The sequence below is a fragment of the Apteryx rowi genome, unplaced genomic scaffold (genome assembly GCF_003343035.1).
Source record: "Apteryx rowi isolate R43461 unplaced genomic scaffold, aptRow1 scaffold_164, whole genome shotgun sequence".
NCBI classification, from domain to species: Eukaryota; Metazoa; Chordata; class Aves; order Apterygiformes; family Apterygidae; genus Apteryx; species Apteryx rowi.
In genome coordinates this window covers 492,233-516,272 of record NW_020447908.1, presented here as the reverse complement: position 1 = coordinate 516,272, position 24,040 = coordinate 492,233, and the positions used below count along the sequence as shown (strand labels likewise).

Sequence of the window (24,040 nt, the reverse complement as noted above, 5' to 3'; positions counted from 1 at the left end):
AGCAAATACACCATTTGCAATGCTAAATCCAGAACATCACATTTTGCTCTCTATCTTACGAGAAACATTATCTGGCTTATGTAACTGCCTGATTAAAGATTTTCTACTGTAAAGCAAGTTCTCATCAGTGAATTCAGAAGACTGGAGAGAGTTAGAGCCATCAGTGTGACTTAGTATTGGACGCATCAGGCCCAAAAATGTTTCACTTTCTGAAAAGAAGTTCAAGATTGATTTTATTTGAACTTGTCATTGTTAGACATTACATTTCTATGAGAACATGAATCATTAGACCCTTGTTTATTACTACAAAAGCTTTCTATTTCAGCCCAAAAGACCTTAGTATGAAATGCCTTATGCCAGAACTCTAGAGCCAGAAATTGCTAGATCTGTGTAGGTACTTCCTACTTGTTAGTGGAAGAAAGATGGTCAGAAAATAATTATTAATGAGGATTTTTACTGGCAACTGAGTGAAAGCTAGAAATGCTTGTTACACATTTATATTAAGTCTGCCCATATTCTTAACAGGAATTTCCAGACATATAGCACAGGCCACTTGGGATGCACACTACCTATTCAGCAGTTATATACGTGACCATCCTTGCACAGACTGCAAGCAAAGCTTAACAGCTTCCACAGGCCCAAAGATCCAAAGGCAATTTAGAGCAAGGCCTTATTCGGCTTCAAACCAATTGGAGTAAGAAAATCTAGTGTAAATACAAATTCTCTGCACAGAGAACTGAATCAGGAAAGTCTCCAAAAGTGCTCAGATGTTTTAGCAAGGGTTGATTCTTCCCTCAACCCCGTTTACATTATTTCGCAGAACAAAAAAAAGCTTTCCCTTTTGAAGATTTCCTCCTTCAAATAAGTCTAGGGTGGGCTACAAACACCTCCGTTATTCCCGAGTTCCCTGCAGTTTTGTGGGGGGAAGAGGCCAAGACTGAAGTTCCAGTGATAATGGAAAATGCCCATTACAAATATCAGTATTTTTCATGACCAGGTTTATCCAACAATGTGAAACAGACATTTGGAAAAATGAAAACAGTAAGCCAGACTGTGGCATTTGACTATTACGGATACAAAGGTTAAATAAAAAGATCTAAACTCAACCAGGGATGGCATGAAAGCAGAAAAAAAGGTAAGACATCTTTCTATTCTGGTGTGAGAAATTGCCAACTGGATTGGGGAACTTCCTCGCGCTTCCTTCCATGGAAGAGGAATCTGAAGAATGACCTATTTGTCAAGGAGGTTGAGGGTGTCAGGTATCCTCAGTAATGGAGGGTGTAAAGTACCAAAAATAGTAGAGCTATCAACCATGATTACAAAACAGAGATACAGATGCTAACATCACATTTGGGAGATGGAAGCACAGCCCACAGTGAATCCTGCTAGAATCTTTAGCATGAATGTGCAAACTACTCCTTTTCAGAAGCAGATTAAGAGAGATGTGAAAAAGCATCCAAGTTTGCCAGAAAAAAACATGAACAGTTATTGAATACTGAAGCACAACTTGCAGCACATCACCTACATCTCTGGTTTGCAGAAAACAAAATTCAAGATAAACTATTCTGGTTTCTTTAATGATATTCTAGATGCCTGCAGGCTTTCATACACAGTAGTATCTATAATACCAAACATAATTAATCCCTCAAGATTTTTCAACTACAACTAAGGCTTCTGCTAAAATACTTCATAATTCTTTCTTTGAGAAGAAGCTTAATCTATCAAGCATACTCTAGTCAGCTGCTAGTCTCTTTAGTCTTGATGATTCACAGACTTTCTTTTCAAAGTGACCCAACTTCTTTGGGAGGAAGAAAGTATAAAAGAATAGAATGTAACACTGTTGCCCAGTCTTACTGCAGAGCCTAGGAACAAAAGCCCAAATCTTTCACTAGTGACTGTACCTCTAGTCTGTCTCCTAAACACAAGGCTGCAACAGAATTATAGAAGCTATACAATTTCAAGTGTCTCACAATGTTTTGACTATTAGATACAACCATCCCAAAATACGAATACAAGATATTTAATAGAAGATTTCCAACAGAAACCATAGTCTCGCCCAGATCTGATGCAGTATAAAGATTTCAGCTTGCCTAGCATAACAGGTGGAGATAGGTCAATCAATTAATACAGAAAGGAAGATTAAATTGCTGGGATACAAATACTTCAACTGAACATTCACGCCTACCATATGCTCCAGACTGTAAAGACACATAAGTTGTATCTCTGAAGACAAGTGTCAAGGTTTTGAGACCTGATGAGATTGTCAGCAATACAGGCTCCTTTCAAAAAGTAATCCTGTCTTTGTCCAGAATGAATAGCTTCCCTACCAAACAACACTTATTCTTCCACAAGAATCATTTATGCTTTTATACTTTTGCCTATTTTTAAGGACTGTATTGTATGCCATATGTTTGAAAACCTTTGAATCATAGGGGTTTTCATGCCTTTTTTTCAAGGCGGCAAAAGATGCCTTTTCATAGCTTTTCAAGTGAGATGAACGGGAACCACCCTTTCCAAAAGTGAAGCTATTTTTCTCAGATACTGTCTTTCAAAACATGACAAGTCCAGTATGAGCCTAGTTCCCGGATAACTTGTAAGAGATTTTTTCAGAGATCCCTTTTTAACTGATGAAGTTGTTGCATTGAGGTCTTCTTTATCTCCCATGTGTCTTTTATGCCAAGTACTTTGAAAGCCAGTGCCAGAATACCTTGCATTTCTTCAGGGTCAAAGGCACTTTCAAAATGATCACTGTATGCTTGGCTCTTTGGGGAAAACTTCTCTCCACTCTTCAGAAGGAAAATCAGTGCTTCCTATAGCCAGTAACAATGGTATGTCACAGCACGGCTTTCATAATGAGTCCTCTGATTAGCAGGAAAACTTGAGATACCACCTCAACTTCTCACCTATGCTGGCTGTGTACAAAAGATTTGAAAAGCAAAGTTTTACACAGCAATTTTTACAGGTCAGCAGCATTTTCTGGGACATTCCAGGTGGAAAGACTTAAGACTTTCGTAAACCACTTTGATATGGAACCAGACAAAACGTATCCCATGAAGATGGACAACAGGCGCAGCAGCATGACCACCTCTGCTAGGCAATACAGAGTCAAGATGAGCATATCTTAAAGCTAAGCAATTTGGGTTGACCCCAACTCACAGTAGCAGTGAAGCGATAAAGGGTTTTTTAAAATAGAGATGCATTAGTCACTGTTTTTTGGCAGCAACACCTATTGCCACTTAAAGCTAAAAGGCAAAGAAAACTGAACCATTAAAAATAAATAAATAAAGAAATCTCCGAGCTTTAAAAATAGCTGAGAACAAGTTGAAGGGACACAACAGCATTGCAATCTGTTGTAGTGAGCATTAGAAAAATTTCAGTACAGATGTTAGGTACCCTATGTTATTTACAATATTTGCTACAGAAAGTGAGAAGACATAATGAACGGCTGGAGCCCTGACATGCACCTTTGAATAAGTCAAACGCACCTTTGAATAAAACATATAATCACTTATATTTGTAATTTGTGTAGACAATGTATCTTAAAGAAGTCTTCAGGACAGTAAAAAGGAGAACACCAGAAAACAGAATGGCATTAAGATGAATTAAATAATATATACTCTTTTCAAACACCTAACCCTAAAGAGATGACCATCATTATACCATGTATACACAAACTCACACACACATAACTACAGGAATCCTTATTAAGACTATTCATGAGTACAATCTACCTGGCTATATTAATAACAAACCAATATCCAAAGGTTGTGGTAATTAAAGTACATATATGAATCCAGACATAATTATGCTTTTTATGGAATATACTATTCCCGTATCAAACACTAATAAAATATGAATCTAAATGCCACAACAATTTAACTTTGTAAGCACTGAGTATTTACTTAAATATTTTACACAGATGAGGTAAACCACCTGTGTAAAATTCCAACCATGAAAGAACGAGCAAAACACACTAAGCACATATATACATATCTATCTATAGATAGGCATAAAAATACTTTCCAATTTTCAAAATACACCCAACACAATTAAAACCTTGTACAGAACTCATTGCTATAAGAATTCAATTAATTTATTTAGCCTCAATTAGGAATTATCTTTACTATTTAAGGAAAAATGCCTTCTTTTTTATGCATGCCTGTGTACATATATACATACACAAAGATATATGTCTTGAACTCAATTTCTTAAGTTTATGCGATTTTTAGATATGGTGTATTACCTATAAGTACTTTACATCGTATTTATAATCTATTTATCACACATCATAATTTTGTTTTTACGTTGGTAACCTGTCTAGCACAGTTTTAACACACTTCTGACCATTAGCCACATGATATTCTCATTAACTACTGGACTTGGCTTACTAGCTTGAAACCTTACTTGGGGAGGGGAAGAAGTCACGCTTAGATCAGAAACCATAAACTTTAGCCCTAACTTATTTCCTGGCAAGAAGAGGTTTAAAAGAGAAAAGAAGGGGTGGGAGAAGGGTGGCACACAGACCTACTCTATGACAGTAGGGTAAAGAAGCATGAAATAATGAGTAGAACAAAGCTGACCACTAAGTCTAAAAACGCAAGGAAGAGTAATTTTCAGAAAAAATGGGAGGGGGACGGAAGGGAAGGGAGCGTACAACATGTATCAGGAAAACAGGAGGATGAAAGACCAACACCAGGGAAGGACTCGTTGTTTGAACAAACTAAAACACCCCACACTTGGGGAGTTTAGGTATACGCATCTGTCCCCACCCTACCCCCAAGTTTTCCAGCTTTTAAAGTTTTTTTCCCCAAAGCTGTAATTCAATATGGTAGGGAAAGCATGATTCTGCAGTCCTTAGAAAATGGTAGAGAACTCTAAAATTAATTTCTTCATAAAAATTACTTCAACCATTATTTTCTATATTAAGATGCTATTTAATGTACTGACTGATCAAAACTCAAGAGTTATATAAGTTATACTCTAACCATGTAAGCAGCAGTCTTCCACTATGGAGAACACAATACAAAGGGAGGTGCTGTCCAATAGTATTGCAATGCAAAACCAATTCCACATCAAGTTTTCTTAGGGTCAGGTCCTCAATTCTGTAATTTAGGTTCTACAGCATGTAATCTGCCATTAGCTGACACAATGTAGAGGGGATCTGTCTGGGAGTTTTGTCAAGCACAAGCAGATGCATGTAGCACTGGCAGGGGCCTGGATTATGTATTTTTTGGATGGGAAAGTGACACTTAAATTTCTAAAACTCAAGGATAAGAGTTCATGAGCATGCTGAGATCTATGGAAACATTTTAGCTAAACATTCCCCACCACCATCACCATGTGCTACAAAAAATATTAGAAGAAAATCTGGAGCTTAATGTTTTTATCAATGTTTCAACCAATGTACTTTTAATTTTAAAAATTCAGATCTTCAGAGTTAACTTAAACCCTGTACAAAATTGGTTTCTAAACCATTATATTTCTAAAAAGAATTAAATAAAAGGATAGCATTTGCAGAAGTTTGAGATGCAGTACACTACTGCCAGCACTAAGTAAGAATAAGCATTCAATGAAGCAAATCAAAGAGAGAAAAGAGAAGATGGACTGCTATCAGAGTAGGCCATAAAAGTATGGATGACCTAACAATATTCTGTTTTTTCYGAGCCAAGTTTAAAATTTCTAGAAGTAAGTTTGTCAAAATAAACATACCAAAATGCGCTGAACCACTGCTACTTTTACTTTGTATAGAGGTACTGCATGTCTGGGTCCCAGGTTGTGCTGTGCCTGTTCGATTTATACCCCTGTATAATTTCCTACAGGGGAGTTCATCATTGTCACTGTCATGTAGGGATGGTGTCCGAGGCCTAAAATGCCGCCATCTACATGATTTGATATTGACTAGTATCTGACTGAGGTCTTTCGAGAAAGATTTGTCCGAGGTATTTGTTTCTGAGGTATTGGCAAATTGACTGATTGAAGAGTGTTGTGATGAGGAAAGCATTTCCAAATCCAGCTGACGAAATGAACTATCATAGTCCGAATGCGCTCTGTCTAGTAGCACCCTAAAAATGGGAAAAAAAAATAAAAAAATGCAGAATTAGGCAGTGGCAAGAAAAGTCCCAAGATCACTAGTTTCTCACCTGGGCTTGGAGAAGACAGGGAAACAAGTGGTAGAGGTTACACAAAACTGTTCTAGAACAAGCAATAAAATGAAAAACAAAAAACAACCCCCTCCCCCCCCACACACCACAACACTGGACAATAGAACTGCTTAACTAAAAAACAATCTAAATGCCCTCCTAAAGCAACTTCAGTCCAAATGCCTTACTCCCATATACACTGAATACACCTACAACTACCACGTGCAGCTCTAAAAGCTGTCACACATTATCTGCCAACCGCCCTTGCAAAATGCCAGCAAGAGCCCTCAACTCCCATTCTGATTTTGCTAACATTCCAGTCTGACTTGCTAACATGCCAATAGGTTTTAAGTGTTCATCTGAAAGCCAAATCACATTCTTTTATTTAAAAAGATGTAACTAAAGAAGAAATTTATTGGGACATTCAGATTAAATTAAAAGACCTGTCAAACAATACTTAAGAAATAACATTTATACATTAAATAATTTAGAAATACGTTTTTGATCAAGAAATTTAGAAGTAAGCATCTGAAGTAACAGTTCTTAATGCTTTCATTTTGGGGGGAAATGTCCAAAACTTAGCAGTTATGGTCACTTGTTAGGTTTTCCTCCCACCCAATTTTCTCCTCTAACATTGGGAAATCACAGCAGGCCTCCAGATAGGGCCATTTTTAAAAACTACTGATTGAAGATGACTGTGCAAATCATTTTAATAGGAAACATCAGTTACAAATGAAAACATAGATGTGTTTTCACCTCAGAACTTGGGAGTGCCAACAAAAAAAGATGTCTAGAAACATGAAAGAGGTGTCTTATTCACAACATTTTTACAACAACAGTTGTGGAGAGCTTACCTTCCACCACGGCCGACCCGTCTTCGTGCAAACCCAATACACCTCTGGGGTACAGTGAGGGTGGTTAAGCAGTATCGATAGCGCACATCTCCTAATCTTCCCTCTTTAGGGCTACTCCACGGCCAGTTGCCAGGTTGGTCTAAGTGAGGCTTAAAATAATTTTAAGCAATTAAACACAAGATTTTTTTATACAACAATGCCCTGTCTTATGATATATAAGGAAATTTTACTTACAGCATAGTACTGACAGCCTGCTTTCCTACGGAAGGCAAAAGGACCATCAGGATCGTTTTCTTCCTCAGCCTCAGAAGAACCAGACAAAACCTTTAAAATTGAAGGGGGTAAGAGGGTGGGGAAGAGCTGGTAAATTCACAATTTTCACTCCCATTCTTACCGCAAGACCAGCATAAAACTCTGGAGGTCCTACCTGGGAGAGAGGTTCTTCATCTGAGCTAGGAAAATCATACTGATTTAAATCTTTAGCATTGAAGACTGGCAGTGCAGCAGGACTCGCCTGTTGAGGAGTAGCAGCAGCAGACGAAGGTAAGACTTTTGGCTTCTTCTCATACTTTCTTTTGGGTCGAATAACATCAGGTTTATCTTGCTGCAAGAAAAAAAAAGCTTAAAATTATGCACACAAGCAAGTTAGAAAACTCCTGTTTTAATCTAAAACTCTTGTGTAAGCAAGCTAAAAAGTGAACTCATCTTTCTACCACCTTCAAAGTAATACAAGCAATCGCCTCATCAAARTTTGTATTTCATTTCCAGCAATTGAAGTATTTACCAAATAAGGAGGAATCAAGTCCTGCTTGCTCAGTGACTACACTAGATAAAACACTGCTATGGAGAACTGGATCTAAACATATCCAATGTTCGCCATAATGCATCATTTTTATTTTCTACCACTTAAAGTTAATAGGCATTTACTCATTGTCAGGCAATTACTAAGTACCAAACAATGTTTTAAAAGGCAAAAAAACAGAAGTTAGACTTTTTAAAAGACACCTAGAATCTCAAAAAATATTCTCAAAAATTAAACACATTTTCCCATACTAAGCAATTTTCAGCTGAGGTGGATTTTCCAAGTTTCAAAGGAACAGATTTCTTTCAAGCTCTGCAGAGACACTGTATCTGAAACCAAAATATTGAAAACTATATTGTTGAGACCTATTAATTAGGCAAAGAAAAAAATTCTGCAAAAAATTATTCAGAGTCATCAATAGATGAGTATACTCTAGCAATCTCAATTATAATGCCCTTCTAGCAACAGAAGTATTAACTGATTCAAGCCACCTTGTGAGATCCAGATCAGCCTTCAGACATTATTCAACTACAAGAAGCATCTGTTTTAATTCAGATTGTACTTCAACATTTCTCCTGTGCTACCTGACCTATGTAACATACTACCAGATAATTTAAACTGTTGGCACAGTAGTTGTGCTTTGTATGACATAAAAATTAAAGCCAACATGAAAAAAATAATAAATGCTGTCTAAATCAAATAGATGATTTGTTACTTCACTTGAATACAAAAACAGTTTTAATTAACAGACAAAGGCATGCTGGGGATATCAGTGGGTCTTTACAACATCACCACTACCACATAACAAAACAAAAATCCACCAAAATTAAAATACCTAACATTAATTAGAACAAAAAAGGAGAGAAAAGGTTTAACTGATGACTCCTAACTTTGTCCAGTATCTAGGTAAGAGATAATTTTTGTTTAGGATTTCTGAACTTTATGGACCATATTAGACAAAAATGTTAATATTCCCCTTGTATAAGAATTTATTATAACTGCATGTGCATTTCTGTCTGTAGTTGACCTTTACTTCTTTATTTCCATCTTAAGGGATATTCAATAGTTTATAGGTTATCATCAGTCTTTTTCCATATATTGTAAAATACTTATTAATACTAAAATTATGAAATTAATTGCCAAAGTCCTTTTTTTTTTTTTTAAACAATTTTTAGGTTTAGTTTTGGAACACAGAAAAGAATACTTCTGTGGAAAGCACAGATCCAAATTATTTCAAACAGAGTGCTGGCTGTTGTACCAATATTATTCCTCTAAAAGTTCAGAGGCTATGACATTCTTAGATGGTCCAAACGAACTCAAAAGTATGTTTTACTCCATTCTGTATGCAAGATAATGTCAACAGAACAAAGTATTTTACTCCAATTGCAGCCTTGCTAGTCTATTTCCATTTTCAGAATCTATTCCTCCCATCCCAACAAACTAAAAATGTTTTCCATACTGTCATATTCTAAAGCCTCTGTATATGGCATACCTAAGAGCATGATTTATAACTTGGTTACTGATATTCAGAAATGCCATTACTCACTTTGTTAACTTTAAATTCTTTCAGTTCCATAGTTTCTTGATGTTTAAAAGGGCTGTTGTTAGTCACAGAAATGATGGGAATAGCATAGGTAGGTTTAATCGGCTGCCGCTGTGCCATGACCTCAGACATGATCTCTCCACTGTAGTCACCCAAATTATACCTGAAATCAGAGGATTTTTCTTACTTGTTGGAATGTTTACAAGTTTGGTAAAAACCGTGCAATATGCAAAGTTAAACGTAGACTCGTACTTTTAACTTGAGATAAAAGGAAGCCAGGATGACAACAAGTAGTACAGAAATTRTTGCTCCAGAAGAGAGGACTAATAAAACAGAAACTTCACTGCAGTAACTAATGCTAGCCAATAAACAAAAGGATAACTACCTGTAAAAACACATTCAGCAGGACAATAATGCAGGGGAGGAAGGGGATGCAGAAACTAGAAAGAAAAACAGGGTAGGTTTTTCCCCCTCACTCAGAGAGGGCACTATTTAAATAAATAAATACATGACCTAAAAAGTTTTAAACAGTGAGGTCAGAGTGCCTTATTCACAAAGCCTCCCTCTTTCGTATTATGAAATAGTTACAGGACCAGCAAAACCAATGAAACATAACATATTTGGAGTCCTGTGTGAATTCTCTGAACTCTAAGAGGAGTTGAGCTCATGTTACAGTTTTCCATTATGAAGGGGCACTTCAGTCTTCCCTATGAACAGCAGTACAGTTTTACGAAAAAGGTGCTGGCATAGCTTTGAGATCTCTCCCACTCTAGTTCTACTGAAAATTGTCACTGCTTGGAAAAAAAAACTGCATCTGGTAGAAAGAGGGCAGACTGACATGCAACTTGTCTCCCTAGGAAACCGGACTAGATAATAAAAAGTTAGTTTTAGACCTTTAAAATATTGACTCAAAACATTTATTTTTGAGCACGGATGCTTAAGCTAAAGAAGTCTAGTCAGATCCAAAATATGAACTGCTAAAAAACAATTTCACATTGCAAATGTGATTCTCTGTTGACTATGAAAGGGACAGTTGATAAACTACAGCATTTGGTCTTCAGCACAGCTGTCAAACAGGATGTTGAAAAAAGTATTAGTCTAAATAGAGACGACTGACAGAGCAGCATGCTATGTTTTAAGAAATGCTTTTTATTTATTTTGCTCAGGAGGATATCATATCAAATGCTGCTAAAAGACAGCAGAGATAATGAAGGAGAAACAGTAACACTTGGAAACTGCCTTAAATAGCTGTGATTTCCTTAATCTAAGTACTTAAGTTTAAATTCGAAATTTGTTTCTATATTAATTTACTTGCGTATACATATACATGTAATAAAACCTAACACAGATTAGGGTAACTAGACACTTCCCTGCAATGAGCGATTTCCACATGTTTTATTTTGCTCTTTACAGCCATATATGGAAACATGCTATACTTTAAGCATGAAAAARCCTAAAACACTTTTTTAAAATCTCTCATGGTGGGAATCAGAATACAAAGTAGTTTCCAAAGCTTTTTGCAACAATATTTCAATAAACATTACCTCTTTTCCATAATTTCCAGTGTTAAATGCAGCAACTCCCTCTTGCTTTTTTCCCTTCTCTTTATCATCTCCAGGATGGTTACTGCACGACTCAGATCTCGACGCAGCTTAAGCATCTTCTCATAAGATGCTTCATCATTTTTTCGATTCTGTAGATAAAGTATACATTTTGCCACATTATTTAAATTATTAAATAATCTGAATTAAAAGAAAATTTAAATACTTATTAAAAAACCCATATTCTAAAGGTTTGATATCAAAGAGAAACGTGCATGTATCAATCAGCTAGAGCTTATCGCCACTGTGAGTGAGTTTAGTAAAAAAAAAACAACAACAAAAAAACAGAACATCAAAACCTTCATTCAATAGTTGGCCTAAAGTGGTTTCCCTTTATGTTTTTGCCCCAACAAATTTAAAGGAAAAATAAGAAYTTATGTTGTTTCATACTGCGCAGCAGGATTGTTTCTTTATATAAGCTACTATTTGGGAGTGGGAAGAACGAAGAAAAGGAAAGAAGAGGAACGTATTAATCTACTTACTTTTCGTGTCTGCATCTTCTCTGTTCGTCTTCTAAAAGCAACATAAGGATCATTTGTGCTGGAACCATCTCGCTTCTCTTGTTTCACTGATGGAATAAGAGAAGGACCTCGACAGTTTTTCCTCTTTTTAATCCAGTACTCATACACTTCTCTGATCAATTCATCATCTTCCTTCAGCAACAGCTTGGCCTCTTGCAGGCTGACTGGCTAAATGTAAAACCCAGTATGTCACTTTCACACAGTGAAATATGTAGTACGTATTTTGAAGTTTTTATTTGAAATGATGCTGTACCTGCTGACCACTGCCCTTCTCTAGTCGGTCTATCATCTCCTCAAATTGCAAAGGAGAGATGTCCATTCTTTTCTTCAACTTATTCACAAAGACCTCATCTTCTGAATCCAAGTCATAATCAGGCTGCTCAGCATCCAAACTAAAAGCTGAATGATAGAGGGAAAGTTAAGGTTACAGTTTTACTATGGAAATGTTTTGTTTTAATAGTGGTGTCTGGAGTACCGGCCAGATTCTTACGGTTTGCAGAACAAGACAAAACAAAATGATTTTTCTGCACATTGTACTAATCCTACTTAGAGATTACATCTAGTTTCTTTAAAAAAGTTACACTGTTAAAAGCAGGAATAAAATTTGATACCTATGTGACTATGCTTTTGTGAGCCAATGGAAATTTACTAATAGTCAAGCCATCCAGTGGCTTTCAACCTCCTTGCTGTCAGCAACATTTGGATTTGTTAGCTTGGTCTGACTTTTCAATGCTCTTTAGCATTCTGTAGTTCTATGAAGTGCACTGTCCACTTCAGAAGCTATGACTTCAGCCCAAATGTGCTTTAAAGGTACTTCTACAAAAGCATTTGCAGAGTTTGCGCGCGAGGCCACAGTAATAGTCTCATCAACAAATTTCTGTGACCTAAAAGAGTCAGACTAAACTGGTCCAGGACAGTCTACCCTATGTAGCAGGGTATATTCAAACACAAGCAATAGTTTTGCAGAACAAGAACTACTGTTCAATCTTCCACAATATCCTATGGAAATGCAGATGTTTGAAAATTCAAAACAAGATTTCCCTAGTTCTTATGCCACATGCAAGTTGTTTTAGTTCCCAAGCGAGATTAATTTCTTTGAGAGTGTGCATTTGGAAACACATTGTGAAAAGCATCACCTGCTGCCACGCCCCCCCCCCCAAATTAAGAAAATTGTTTTAATATCAAACAAACATTGGTTTGCTTGAGTTGAGTGTATTTTTATTTAAAAATGAAAACAAGACAAAGTAAAATAAATAGGGAGAATACAATGCAGCTAACGATCACCATTTTGGCTGTTAGACCACCAGATAAGGAAAAGAAGAATGAAAAAAAGTAGCTTAGTATCAGGATGGAAGACTCCCTAAGCAAATGGAGACTAATACTAAAACAGAGCAACATGCTCTAATACTTTAGCTCATCACTGAAACTTGGACTGATTTAGAAGTCTAGCATTACACCAAAGTTAACTAGGAATGAGATCTGTTTACATAGCACAGATGCTACATTTTAATTCTGCTAATTATATTATGCAGCAGAATAAATTTCTGCAATGTTTTCAAAAGTTATCACAAGTAATGCAGTGGTCACACCAACGTCCACATCCAAACAGAACAGCTGCCATGTTCTAGCAAGAACAAAAACCCAACACATTCAGAAGTCATCAGTGACACCAAAATATACCTACTCTCAGATGTAGAATATTTCATCCAGGTGTAGGCAAATACTACTACTGCCATTTCTACTTGGCTTCCCAATCCACTCTACTGTCATTTTATCCTGGTTAAACTTTGGGGCAAAGGTACTCTGCTTCTCAACCATGCATTATACATTCTCCCCTTCAAGCATGTTGGTGTCTGTCTGCTCTTGTTAATGAACCTAAATTTCCCTGAAAGCTGTAACCAGTGAGTTATTACAGAGAACAGGAACAGGGCTTTATGATTGCTAAAATTCAAGTATTAACATACAGACTTTATTCAAGAAGGACATTATCTACTTCCTGATTAAGAATTAAATAGGGCTCTTCAGTAGAAGTATGCACTCCTCTACATGTTGTACAAAATTATTTCTCAGAAAGCAGTCGTGAGTAAGTTTGATAGACATTTAAGAGGAATCTCTTGAACTTTTGGCAAAGTAAATTCTTGGTGCAGATTTCAATGAGTAAGTTGTTTTACTTACGCTGTATGTGAATCAGCTGCTTTGGCATTTTAAATTCTCCAGGATATATAGATTCATAGTAAGCAATATTACTTTCTGCTTCTGGGACTGGTATAACCATGTTATCCCTCTTCTCTCCATATACTTGTTGTGCTGAGATAGCCCGCTGGAGATGATGTTCCTATTAAAAAAAAGTCTGGGTGAAAATCTGAAAAAAATATTTTCAGAGCTCAAAGTTTAAGCAGATTTATTTTTTTGCAAATGCATTCATTGCAAAACCCAGAGACCAGACACGAGAAATGGACATTGCACACTTTCACTCCTGTTCTTCCACTTGAAATGCCATCTACCAGGTGGTAGRTTTTTCCAGTAGGTGGCGCTCTCCCTCTTACGCAAACACACATAACACTTCAGTTCCTATTTTAAAGACAGTCAGCTGCGTGTTCTAGGCACACCAAGCTACATGAATCCATAATTATACATCTCTGGAGAGTCACTTAAAATTCATTAAACATATAGATTATAACGAGTAGCTGCAGACAGAGATTGACTTTGTTTTTCTTCTAGATTTGCTATGGCCATTTACTGACAGTGACACCAGAAAAACAGAAAGGGGGCCTGCCATGATCTCCTATCAAAAACAGAAATAACTGTTTTTTTACCCACATAGAGAAGCTCTTTCTAAAAGACATTCTTGTTTATTAAAATGTTTTCCATTTTCCTCTTTCTCCTCTCCTAACCCATCAAATAAAGGTTAATATTAAACTATAAACCATGAGAGTGAGAATAATTAACTTTTGGAAATCTACAACTGTTTCTCAGGCTTACAAGTAAGTTCAAGTAACACTGAAAATTATTTTGGATTCTAGCAGTTTTCTAATGCCACTATTCAAATGTACCATTCAATTCTTCCTGTGGTGCTGGCAAGGGCACTAACCAGCATCAGAGTAGATAAAGATTTAACAACAAAATGCACAAGATGTATAAGTGCATATAAATGATTTACTGACAGCGCAATGTGGTATTATTTTTCTCTCCTAGTAGCAAAGCCGACGTACTAAGTTTCCACCCTCAGATGTTCACTCCTAGTAGCACAACATGGCAATATAGCAGAATGCTGAAACCAGATTACTTGAAACAAGAACTGCAGCAATGAGGAAATGACCAGTTTTAACACTGGAGTAAAACATATCAGTCTGCAACTATGTATGTAATCTTCTTATACTTTTATCTGTTTGATTCCCAATTTATACCTCTTCAGTACAACAATTAACACCTTCCAATTAACATTTAAAAGAAAAAGAAAACTTATAAAACAAGCTTCATCCTAAACTGCGGAGTGCAGCCTCAGACTATAAAACCTGTTCCAAGGTAAATTGCATATATTTCTTTGCAAAGAAGAGGTAAATGGTGAGGTTTATCACACAATCATAAGTAAACTTCACTGGATTGATTTGATCCTCTAGCATTCGGTAAACATAGATACATATGTCACCTAGGACAGACAACACCTAAAATGGTCTTTTGGGTACAATGACTACAAAAGTTTATTTTATACTTGTTTTTGAACCACTGTTGCTGAAAACCTCAGTTTCTGCAAACAGTAATAATTCTTTAGGATTTTGTCTCAACAGCTGTTGACTGTTGCAGAAGAGGGAATTAAGCTTTATTTCCATATAATACAGTAGGATAAATGTTATGTCAGATGCATGGTGTTAGCCAATGGGTCTTGCCTATAACAGTGAAGGCTTACTGTTCTTACAATCACATAAAGGATTCCTGGTGCATCTACCAACTCCTATGTTTTTATGCAAAAACGCATTGTTTCAGAGAAGAAAAGGAGGTCAGACCCTAAAATAGGATTTTACCTTCTCTAGTCCATCCCTGAAACAGAGATTGGCACTGTTGGGATAGGCTATTTACACCAACTTCAATATCACAACAGGTTCAATAAGAAGTAAAGACATCTGAACAAGACCCTTGAAAAGTAATCAAAGCATAAATCATAATTTTGCCAGACTTTATTCCAGTCACAAAAAAGGCCCAGTACTTGAAGAGGAAATAACTGTTAGTTGCCCAGAAATTCTGAAAGCAACTGGGTAAGATTTCCTCCACTGAAATGGGTAAACTGATCTGCCGTCCATGCCTGCTCCGATTCATCACAAAAGATGTTCTCATAAATAACCAAAAATAAGCGGACAGAGCAATCTTCCCCCTACACTCCTACCCCCCAAATTCTCATTTATTTGGGGGCAGATTACTAACAGCAACTTTGCTGCTAACTCCAATATCTTGGTTGGCAGCTCAGCACATCTTCCTCTCTTCTGATTACACAGACTGTAATCAGGTGTGACTGGTAACTCTGGAAGTACTTATCTTTAACATGAAAATATTGTTAAACATCTACAACTAATCAACCTACTAGAGCTTCCAGTTTCTATTCTGTAGTCAATCTCTGCTGGATTTGCGCAGCTGATTACTCCCACTCAAATGTACTCCTCCATTTAACTGAAACTGTAGCCTTTCATTTTAAAATGTACTGGTTTCCTCAGTCTGTCAAGATGATTTTGAATTATAAATCCTAATCAAACATGCTGGCTGCTCTTGGTGTATCTTCACATTTAACATGCAGATGCTGCAATCCAAGTCACTACTGAAAATACCAACAAGCATCTAAGACCTTTGCAGAAGTTCAACACATCATTTCACTTTGACTGTTAACCCATTTCCAGGTATACCTTTCCAATCAWATGTACTTATACAATAGTTTCTGTAATACTGTTTTTGTTAGTTGCATAACACAGAACAGTGTCAAAAACCTTTTTAAAGTCAAGATGCAACTATCCAGTACGCCCCTTGCCCTGCCACAGAAAAAAAGTTAGACTCGATTAACAGGGTTTATTCTTGAAAAACCTCAAATTATTGTTATTTTTTGCAAAGAGATTAATATCTTTCAGAAGATCACTGGGGCCAGACAGTTAGTTTGCAGTTCTCTAGATCCCACTTTCCAATAGTTTTTAAAGGGTAGATGCATCTTTTTCCCCCTTCTCCTTTGGGATGTCATCTGTCCTTTAGAAGTTCTCAAAAAGCTGTGAAGTTGCTTCACACTATTTCTTTAAATTCCTCAGCATGAGTTTTAGGTGGCTTAGTCAAGCTCAGAGGCTCTAGCTGCGATGTTGGAAGGAAACTCATTTAACAGCTAGTTACTGCTGCAAGGTGCAGTCTTGTGCCTCCTGCTGTCATTCTTCATACCGCCATTGCCTTGTGCCAGACCAACCTATGACAACAGTTTAGGGAACCAAATCCACAGAAAACCAACTCTCTCCTGTCATTCCACTGGAAGCAATTAGTCTTCTGCCAAATTAGCTCCCTGAACTGCCTTAGTTGGGGAGGGGGAAAGAGAAGATCCCCTTTGGCAGCAGCTAGCCATTCAACTGGCTTAGCTCTATCGTTAAATTACAGCTCAACCTTCTGTTAGTAGTGTATATATGTAATACAGTTTGATTTTTTTTTTAAATGAATATCAAGGGCAAAAGAACATTAAGACTCATGAAAAGCTATGGCAGATATATATTCTACTTGATACTGAGATGGCTGAAACATTTACCATGGTCTTCATCTTACTGTAAGTATTGATAAAACATTCTTTTATTCTGCGTATTCACTGCTAGAGGTGTCTCACCTCGAGCCTCCCTTTTTCTAAGGTAAACTTTTCATGTAAAAATTATTTGTTCATACTCACTAGTTTCCACTTTGCATACATTCACATTTTTATGTTAAATAATACTTGTGATTTAACTTGCATTGGAATAGGCTGCAATTGTCTTACAAAATCCCAATACAAACTACTAAAGAACACAGAGTTAGCAGTTTCTTCCCGCTCTCCCAAATTCCTTCCCTTGGATCTTTTGTACACACCCACTGCTTAACAACATGTATTTCTTGAAATATGTTTTATATTTTACTATTCTTCCTTTTCTAAAAGGTATAACCATGATGATAAGAGTTTATTCTCATTGAAACTGTCTTCCACTTTTACATTAACTACTCTCAACTTACTAGTTAAGCTCAATACCTAGAAAAGCTTTCCTCTTCAGTTGCTCTCTCTGCCTAATATTAAGAGTTACTAGAAATAAAACTGTGGCAATTATTTTGCTATAATGCTAATTTGATCAACTACTTTCAGAATGATGGTACCTCAAATCTCACTCCCTCTTCCTTGTGCTGACACTGGTGCCCATCTGAATTTGTGTTAAGACTATTCAAAGAGTTCATCCAAAAGTATACTATCTGCTTGCCACCCTACCTGCCCAAAAGTTAATTTTCTGCCAGGTTAGTTTCCTGCGCTGGCTCATCACAGGGTCAGACAGTCCCAGGGTAAAAGGGATGCAGTAGGAACGCTCAGCCCAAAGACAGAGAAAGTGTCTGAGAAGAGCAGCTTCATCAGTTTTGACAACAGCCAGCCATTAATACGAAACTGCACCTTAAGAACTTGCTAAAAAAAATTAATCCCACCATATTTCTGTGCTGAAATGTACTCCAGCAGTTAAAATTCCACCACCAACCCTTGCATTTCAGATTACTCTGCTAGTTGTTTAATCAAATGTTCAACCACTGCTTTCATTCTCCAGAAATTTTCCTAATTTGACAGTCTACATGACAAGCCCACTGAAACAGCAACTCTTTTTCTGACTACCCAGAATGTAGCAAAATATCAGGAGCTTAAGAAATTTATCAAGCAAAATTACAGATCAACACCATCCTTTTTTTTTCCCTGTAGTCTGACCCTCTATTAATTCTTAAGATATCAAGTCTGTCACTTGCATCAATTTTTATTGCATCAGTATCACCATGCATGTTCCAGAAGATCAAAGAGGCAATACTAAAGACAGGAGGGAAAGCTGCCACAGAGGCAATACTAAAGACACTAGGGAAGGCAAGAATACAGCGGAGCAGCTGTCACTATAGTCTAATGGCACAGACAAGTGTAAAAGAACTAGAACTTTTGTTTAGCTCTGGTTTGAGGATAAACATAACCTCTGTCAAAAGATAATGTGAGAACAAGGGTGTAAATTTTCAAGAAGAGTTTAGTACTTGCCCAAAGTGCATTTATAGCACACTACTTAAAAAGCTGTATACAGCATGCACATAATTTTGTATATTTCCATAACCAAAACACCAAGTGTTCTATAATTATGGTTCAACCCGACTACAAGCAGACACTCTTGTCTGCAAGCAGAAACAAGCAGAAGAGTGATAACTGAAAGCAAACATTGCCTTCTTTCTTATTTTGATAATATTTGGTAAGTTTTTGGCAATAAGACTGTTAGATTTCGAGTTACAGTTTCTCAAAGATGACAGGCATTGACAAAGCACAAAGGTTATTCTGACAAAATGTCTACATTAGAATATAGTCTGCAAGGTGGATTTTAAGTGAGAAACAACACACGGCATTAAAAAACAGACATAAAGTGATGTGACCTTGTCATTAACAGTCTAACAAACCAAAGCAACAGAATGTTATTGCTTTAGAAAGTCAATTGCAAAAATGTTGCCACAGTAGCAAAAAGTATCTTCTTAACAACAAAAGAACAATTTAGAGTATTCTGTAATTTGATTGCACGTTTCTTCAAAGAATTTCTCCAAAATATTTCAGAGCTCTTAACAGAAATAATTATTTGAAGCACACCTGCCTACACAAATAGTCAAACCAAAATCAGCTGTAAAGTCCAGTATGTAGAGCAGAGCACAAAGTCTTGAAACCCTCAAAATCTGCCTTAGGGAAGTCAGCATTCTCTTTACTGGGGGAAGCCATGGGTGGAAGGTAGGGGGGAAGCCATGCACAGGGAATTAAAGGAGTTTTAAAAAATATAAGAAAAGACACAGAGATGTGTTCAAATCTATACATATCAAAAACACATCTTTGCACCCAAAATACAAAAGCCACACAGGAGGACACTAGAACTGATTCTCTCACTATTGGCAGCCATGTCAAAATACGGTCCCCTCCACTGATCTCCATGGTCCTTCAGATTTAAACCAGTATGATTGAGAGGAGAATCCTTTCACATCCCTCCCTGGCCTGACAGAAATGCTTTCAAAGCTATTATCTCACAGCTCTCACAATGATGTTCTAAGCTACAGAACTAGAAAGAATACAAGTTTCAACAGGTAGTTATCAATAAGCACTAGATTCACAACAGTTACACTGAAACAGAGACACAGCTGAAGCAAATTTAAGGACATATAAGTTCAAGTAAACTCACAGTCCTGTCTTTTTATATACACTTTACCTTCTAGGAACTTATGGTCTAAAATCCTTTTAGAAAAGCCCAAACACATCCAACAGAACTGCAGCTTATTTTAAACATGAACACATTACTCTGTAATTAGGATGAAATAACAAAACATCAGGAACAGGAAAATCACAAGCTGTAAAGTTCATTATGTCATCCAAGAGTTGATGAACAGCTGCCAGAGCAACCTGGTTCCAGGCTACATGGTAAAGCTTTTTTGCCTGTTAACTTCACATCCGTTTTTCCCCCAGGGACAATATGGTTCCTACACCTCAGTTATGTCATGTCAGCAGCAACAAGGTTTGCTGGTGCAAGGACAGCGGAGGGCGACACAGCTAAGCTGCAATGAGACCCAGCTACACAGCAAGACTGTTCAGACTAACTCATCCCATAACATACAGTAGGACTACTAAAGCACTTTAATGACCTACTGCATGCAAATCACTCTCCAACCTCCACCCTTCCTTGGCTCACTAAGCTATGGGGTATGAATCTTGTGCACCTCAGCTGTGTGAAGATCTCTGTAAACTGAATGGTCAGGGAAGATGGCCTCTTTTGGACACAGATGGTCAACCTACTCCAAAAGAAATTTATACAACAAAGATTCAACCCAAAGATCTTGAAGACAGAAACAAAAAAACCAAACGGACCTTCTCTCAATCTTCTCTTCCTGTTACTACATCTTGTTCTGCAACCTACTGAACAAACAATTTATATCCCCAAGGCTGGGAGGAAGAGGCAGAGTGATCTCTCAGAGAATTACATTCTAACCTTTCAAGATAAACTGTTTTGCCTTATGCCTCCCACCCCTACTTCTCATGTTCCTTCTGGCCCCTCCTTAGAGYCAGTTCAGGTATTAGAAGCATGTTTCTGTAATACTCTTGGTGTGGTGGTTTTCTGCTACTGCAATAGGAAGGGCTCACCCTGGGACAGGCAAGCACCAACCATGCTGCAAGAGAAGGAACTGAATACGCAGCCAGAATACAGCAGCCAATTCAGAACACTTGAAACCAGTAAGAGACACCCTACCCAAATCTCCTTTGCATTTTTCTTACTGTCAGAGCAGCAAGCTGCTGTAGTGGCTTCTAGCATGACTGAAAGCAAAAATACTTATTCATCATGCACAACAGGCCTCACAGCTTATTACAAAAGAGCTTAGTATAGAAACACACTGCATACTTTCCCTTTTACTACCTCACACACAAATCTAATCACACTTTACAACATGTAAAACAGCTAAGACATTCTGATAAATTTGTTATAGCATCTGTTTCCAAACAACGGCTGGCGAAGAGCTCCAACCCTACCCTAATCAGCATGACTTAGTCAATCTGGTCCTGCCTTGCAGAGCACAGAAATCTTCAAAAGGTATTCTGGCACATGATCAATCCCCAAGTTACCCTGATCCTTGAACCCCAGACAGCAAAATTCAACTCCTGAATTCCAGCTTACAGCCCTTGATAACGGCAAACTGCCCTGAGATGAACAGTTACGCAGGCAAGTATACACACTGCTTCTAACCTCTGACTCCAAGTACATGCACATTATATAATATTTTGGCCAATACTTTAAGTTTGGTCACAACAAACACACATGATCAAAACATGACAGGGGCTACAGGTCACCAAAGCAACATTATGTGGTTCCTTATCCTCCCCCTATGATGGGCCCTGAGGAAGATAATAGTAGAAGATCACACTTAGTTCTTTAGTCTGGCCTACAAGCCATTTGAAGCCATCAAGACATTGCAAGCCAACTTTTAATTAGGGCTATCTACATAAATGTAGACAGGGTAAACATCAGTTTAAGCTGCCTAAGGATTCACCCAAACCACAGGGCTGTAGATTTTCCCTTCTCAGGCAGCTGAGGTCTCAAATGCTCTGAATCAATTCATAAGATAGAAGAATTCATTTCCTTGATATTAAGGTGGAAATTAGTAAAGCTGGGCCTCAAACTGTTCCTCCATATTCCAAACATGGAGTAAAACCACAGAGATAGCTTCTGTTAATCAATGGATGTCAGTCTCATGAGCAGTCAGTTAAAGATTCCACTGTAATTACTATAATAATTAGAYCTCTGCTACAAATCCCAACTTAAAATAGCTGCGAGGATTAAATAGCAATTGCTGGGTGAAAATGTAGTCTAACTGTACTTTAAAAAAATATGCATTTTTGTAATCAACATAGTGTCAAGAGATCTTGCTAATTGTTAGTATTTTTAGCTGGGACACTAGTTAGAAATGAGGTCAACCACACAGTCTTGATCATCTTAGTCTACTGCTTTCCTCACGTTCAAATCAGAGACTTCTAAGAGTATACAAGAAGCCTGCCCTTTTCTTGGCAAAATCTTGCCGCCATATCTGTGGATTACCAGCAGCAAAATGATCATGAATTACTTAAAATTTTGGGGAAATTTTCACTGGCTTTGTTTCCTAGGTGAATTGAGGTGGTGGACAGGGCATTCGATCTAGAAGAAGAGGACTGACAGCATTATTATTAGGGATCATGATGGTGCTGAAAGAAATGGAAAGTGATTAGCCATCTCATTACTGGGGAGTGAATGGAAGAAATATTAGTTTTGTATTCCAAATTACTGTGAAAGACAGACAAACGGAGACAAAGAAAAGAGTAAGACTGGCCCAAGACATGCTACAGAGGAGAATGCACACAACCTAGGAACCTTACAAACTAGGAAGACTCTAGTATCTAGCACATGCATTACATAGTACACTTTACAAAGCAACTGAATTTTTAACACCTCAGTCATCCCAGGTACAGACCCCATACCGATTACCTAGAAAGACTCAGCTGCTTATCAAATCACACTGCACTAAATGCACTCGTAACCATAAGACTCATCATCAGCTTCAAGTATTTTGTTTGGGAATTACTGATAGCTTAATACTAGCAGAGGGAGCTATCCCCTTTCCTAATGGCCATAGATATTCCTGATCTTTTCTCTGTACTGATTTTGGTCCCATGCAACTCCTCAGCCTATTCAGCTCAGTAACCCATGGACAGGAAGGGCAGCTATTCTTCTGAGAGTCTTCTGCTTGTGCAATGAGCTAAATCAGTTCACAGAGGGGTCATGTGAAGACCACGGCAAGCCCTAAGGAAAAGGCAGGACTATCTCTTTTCAACACCAACACATTATTAAACTGGCTCAGTCCATATCATTGAACTTCATCATACAGCCACATCTCACAAAAATCCAGCCTCAATTGCAAAAACAGTTGAAGTTCCCACCCCTTACCACAGCTTTTAACATGGATCAGTTACATAGTTCAGTTTGCAGTACAGGGTATGAACCTTTTTAAATGACATCCAAATGACATCTGCTCAAGTCAGAGTATCACAGAAAACAGACTAAGATTTGACACTGGTTATATATTAAACTACACCCACCCTTTCAAGGTGTAATCTATTCCAYATATAATTAAAAAAAAAATTAGTTTTCTTTGGAGCAAAGACTTACACTGGAATGAGAATACCCCTAGAATTTAACCTTCTGTTATCACAGGTTCCAGCTGTAAGGCCAGTAAGGAAAGCCTGTGATAAATCTTTACAGCAAAAGTTATTTTTCACTTATACAGCGAAAATGAAGTGGAACTTCAATATATTTTTCAGCAGTTAACTTATAAGAAAATTGTATGAGGTTCCCAAATTAAAAGAGAGATACAGCAATGCCTTGCTGCTTACTTAAACATTATTGCAAGTCAGCAGTACTACATAACACAACTCAAATAGTTTTGGATGGCAAAAGCTGTACACTGATTTCTGCATATTTTGTTACAGGCACCTGAAATTACTGTTAGCACTACTGAACACTGCTAAAAAATCAGTGTGATTTGAATAATGAGTAACATGGTAGTCCAGCTTAGCAAGAAACAAGTTTCTATTCTGTTTCACTACTCTTCTGAATACTAATGTTCAGACACACACAGGGCTGCATCTATTTCCAATACAGATAGGGTGCTGCAATCATTCCAATACTATCATGTCATAGCAGAATACCATACACAGCACTGGCTAAAGTTAAGAGGTAAGCTATAAATCCACACTAACAGATAACAGGACTTGAAAAGTAAGTCACTGAAGTTGGATGAACTTTTATACTATGTTTTCCTCTC

The 24,040-nt window shown here is 37.3% G+C and overlaps 1 protein-coding gene across 2 annotated transcripts in view; it reads right to left on the bottom strand.

Moving 5' to 3' along the window:
* EPC1 (enhancer of polycomb homolog 1) overlaps nt 1-24,040 on the bottom strand; it is a 67,880-nt gene that overhangs the window by 8,366 nt on the left and 35,474 nt on the right. For both annotated transcript variants that reach the window (XM_026060040.1, XM_026060039.1), the window contains 9 exons: nt 13,637-13,796; nt 11,715-11,860; nt 11,423-11,629; nt 10,884-11,032; nt 9,343-9,502; nt 7,422-7,598; nt 7,229-7,318; nt 6,995-7,143; nt 5,710-6,062 (listed from right to left, as the gene is read on the bottom strand). In XM_026060040.1, the coding sequence (XP_025915825.1) occupies nt 5,710-6,062; nt 6,995-7,143; nt 7,229-7,318; nt 7,422-7,598; nt 9,343-9,502; nt 10,884-11,032; nt 11,423-11,629; nt 11,715-11,860; nt 13,637-13,736 (1,531 nt within the window). In that variant the 5' untranslated portion in view covers nt 13,737-13,796. Of the gene's footprint in view, nt 1-5,709; nt 6,063-6,994; nt 7,144-7,228; nt 7,319-7,421; nt 7,599-9,342; nt 9,503-10,883; nt 11,033-11,422; nt 11,630-11,714; nt 11,861-13,636; nt 13,797-24,040 lie in introns of those variants that run through there.